The following is a 3,206-nucleotide window of genomic DNA, read 5'->3' as shown; positions in this document are numbered from 1 at the left end:
ATTACCCCAATGCCCATGGATTGGCAGGTTAAGTTGGATTGTCCGTGCTTAAATTGCCCCACAGTGTTCAGGAATGTGAAAGTTAGGTACATTAGTCAGGGGTAAACGTCAGTAATAGGGGTAGGGAAATGGGTCTGTGTGGATTATTCTTTGGATGTTTGGTGTTGGGCCAGATAGTCCCCCCCCCCCCCCACTCCCCCCCCCCAGGGTGGAAAAGTCAACTACAAGAGGGCACAAGTTCAAGGCGAGAGGGGGACAGTCTGGGGGAGAATTGAAAGGGAAGATTTTTCACACAGTTGGATGGTGGATGCCTGGAATGCACTGCCAGTGGATGTCGTGGAAAGAGGCACCTGAGCAAAACGTAAGGTGTATCTAGATAGACACATGAACGGGAGGTGAATACAGGGACAGAAACCACACATCGGCAATAAATAGCAGGTCTAAGTTAGGATTAAGAATTGGCACAGGCTTGGGCGGGGAGGGGGTAGGGGGTAAAGTGAACTTTCAAAAATCAGGGGATACCTGTATGCTGATGAAGGAGTGGGTGGAAGCTCAGGTGGACCATAAACACTGACAGAGGCCAATTGGATCTACTGTGCTGGAGACTCAATGGGACAGAGACAAATGTATTTCTTTCAGATCTCCCTGCACTTCAGCCGCTTCTGTGGACTGTTTCCGTAGGGAAGGTGCAATCCCAGGCTCAGAGAGTATCAGCCCCCACTGGAAGTAAAGTGGGTGAGTGAGCAGCCAGTCAGCATAAAGGAACCCCTTACCCCTCCCACTTCACCCACTAAACCGGGTTCAAGATGTGACTCTCAGCAGCGGTAACAGCAGAGTCCAACCTGAATCCCTGCACCATCTCACTTGTGAAGTTGCTGGTGTCTCCACAAGTTGCACGACTGGGTGAAGCCCTTCCCATACACTGGACAGGTGAACGGCCGCTCCTTGGTGTGGATGTGCTGCTGTTTGCGCAAGGTGGAGGAATCGCACAAGTCATTGCTCCACATGGGACAGGTGAATGGCTTCTCCCCAGTGTGGACGCGGAAGCTGAGCAGCAGGTGATACGACTGGGTGTAGCCCTTCCCGTACACGGAGCAGGAAAACGGTTTCTCCCCGGTGTGCATCCGCTGGTGCGGCAGCAGGTGGTGTGACTGAGTGAAGCCCAGCCCACACACGGGGCAGATGAACGGGTTCTTGCTGGTGTGGACACACTGGTGGGCCAGGAGGTGGTGAAACTGAGTGCAGGTGAACAGCCGCTGCCCGGTGTGCAAACACCGATGAATCTCCAGCGCGAATGGCGAAGGGATACCATTCCCACACTCCCCACATTTCCACGGTTTCTCCATGGTGCAGGTGCCCTCGTCTGTCTCAGACCTTAACAATCTGTTGAAAACTTGCTCACGCTGACAGCATGTGTGTGGTGTTACTGGTGAACCCTCTGATAATTGGAACACTCTCATTCAGTCTGTAAAGCTTGTTCCAGTCACTACTCTGGTGTGTGGGTATGTGAGACTCTGAGTTTCCAGTCCCACTGACGTTTAAAACCTAACGAAGCAGACAGACCTTCTCCACTTTGTTTTCAAGGCCATCAATATCCACGTCCTCGTGAATCAAGTGACTGTCAGACTTTGATGTGATGTTTGGTCTGAGATTTCTGCCACCAAATTCTTCTCTTGCAATATTCCTGTGAAGTGATTGCAAAGGTCATCACAGTCAGACCATGAGAGAAAATCTGAACGTAATTCTCGTTACATTGGTACATTCTTTCCTCTCTTAATCCCAAAGATCTTTGTGTCGATCTACATGTAACTGTAAACCAACAGGGTTATGGGGCAGACTGCATACCTCCACGAAGAGTTCATATGGACTCAAGTTGCTGAATGGACCTCTGTAATGCAGTATTGAAGATGAAGATCTACAATATGCTGCAGTAGGATATTACAAGTCCAGGAACAACTGCAAATCAGACAAGGTCTTTTCAGAAGTTGGACCATGAACTCCTGAAGCTGCTGCTGCTCTTCCTCTTCCTCTCTGAATGAAGATTGATCTTCACCCAGACTGCAACTTCCTTCCTCTGTCCAAATATTTGTGAACACATCCCTTTTTTTGAAGGATGGCATGTTTTCTGATCATCACAATTAAAGGGGTGTCTTCCCCCTGATATGCAAAGGGACAGTCAGTCAGGGGAGGGCAGGGTCACGTCTTGTGTTGTGTGGAATCTGTGACAGCTGCAACAATTCATCCTGTACTCAGTGCTCCGACTGATGAAAACAAGCATACCGAAAGTCTTCTTCACTGCCCTGTCTACCCATGACACCACTTTCTCGGAGCTATGAACCTGCACCCCTACATCTCTTGGTTTGAATTACTGCATATGAAACAGATTTGGTGCTTATCTCAAATCTAATACGGTATTTTATACTGAATGCCATGACTGATGAAGGCCAGTGTGCCAAACAATTTCTACCTGTGACTCCATTTTCAGAGAACTGTGAACATGTACTCCAAGATCCCTCTGTTCCACTACACTCCTTAAGGTCCTACCATTCACCATGAAATTCCTACCTTGATTTGACTATACAAAATGTAAGACCTCACACTTATCTATATTAAACTCCATTTGCCATTAACCTTAAACCTATGCCCTCTAATTTTGGACTCCCTCACCCCAAGAGAAAAGACCTTGCCTATTTACCCTATCCATGTCCCTCATGATTTTATAAATGCCTTTAATGTCACCTCTCAACCGCCAAAGCTCCAGAGAAAATAGCTCCAGTCTATTCAATCGCTTCCTGTAGCTCAAACCCTCCAACCCTGGCAGCATCCTTGGAAATGTTTTCTGACCCTTTCAAGTTTCACAACACCCTTCCTGCAGCAGAAAGCACAGAATTGCAAGCAGTATTGCAACAATGATGGAACCAATGTCCTCTCTGAAGAGGATTTTAAAACAATATTTATAACTACAAGCAAATCAGGTTAGTTGGGCATGACTTTTCCATAGTTTTGGTTGTCCTTCATTAACCTATGCTTTATAATATATCAGAAAATATTTTGAGGGATGGGATTGCTGCTAGCAGGTCCAACACTTGCTCCCCATCCCTCATGGCCTTTGGACCGTGCAACAGGCTACATGCTAGAAGGCAGGTGAGAGTCAACCACATTGTAGTAGGTCTGGAGTCACATGATGTGAGCGTGTGCACGCGTGT

The 3,206-nt window shown here is 47.6% G+C and overlaps 1 protein-coding gene across 1 annotated transcript; it reads right to left on the bottom strand.

Moving 5' to 3' along the window:
• Positions 1–860: 860 nt before the first annotated feature.
• LOC122546569 (zinc finger protein 239-like) lies at positions 861–1,346 on the bottom strand. Its single transcript, XM_043685258.1, has one exon. The coding sequence runs from the start codon at positions 1,344–1,346 to the stop codon at positions 861–863; it is 486 nt and encodes a 161-aa protein (XP_043541193.1).
• Between the last annotated feature and the right edge of the window lie 1,860 nt (positions 1,347–3,206).

The sequence above is a fragment of the Chiloscyllium plagiosum genome, unplaced genomic scaffold (genome assembly GCF_004010195.1).
Source record: "Chiloscyllium plagiosum isolate BGI_BamShark_2017 unplaced genomic scaffold, ASM401019v2 scaf_62124, whole genome shotgun sequence".
NCBI classification, from domain to species: domain Eukaryota; kingdom Metazoa; phylum Chordata; class Chondrichthyes; order Orectolobiformes; family Hemiscylliidae; genus Chiloscyllium; species Chiloscyllium plagiosum.
The sequence above is the reverse complement of the archived record's forward strand: the minus strand, read 5'-3'. Positions and strand labels throughout refer to the sequence as shown.

Excerpts from the sequence above, each read along its gene's own strand:
- LOC122546569 (XM_043685258.1), bottom strand. The coding sequence starts at position 1,346 with ATGGAGAAACCGTGGAAATGTGGGGAGTGTGGGAATGGTATCCCTTCG.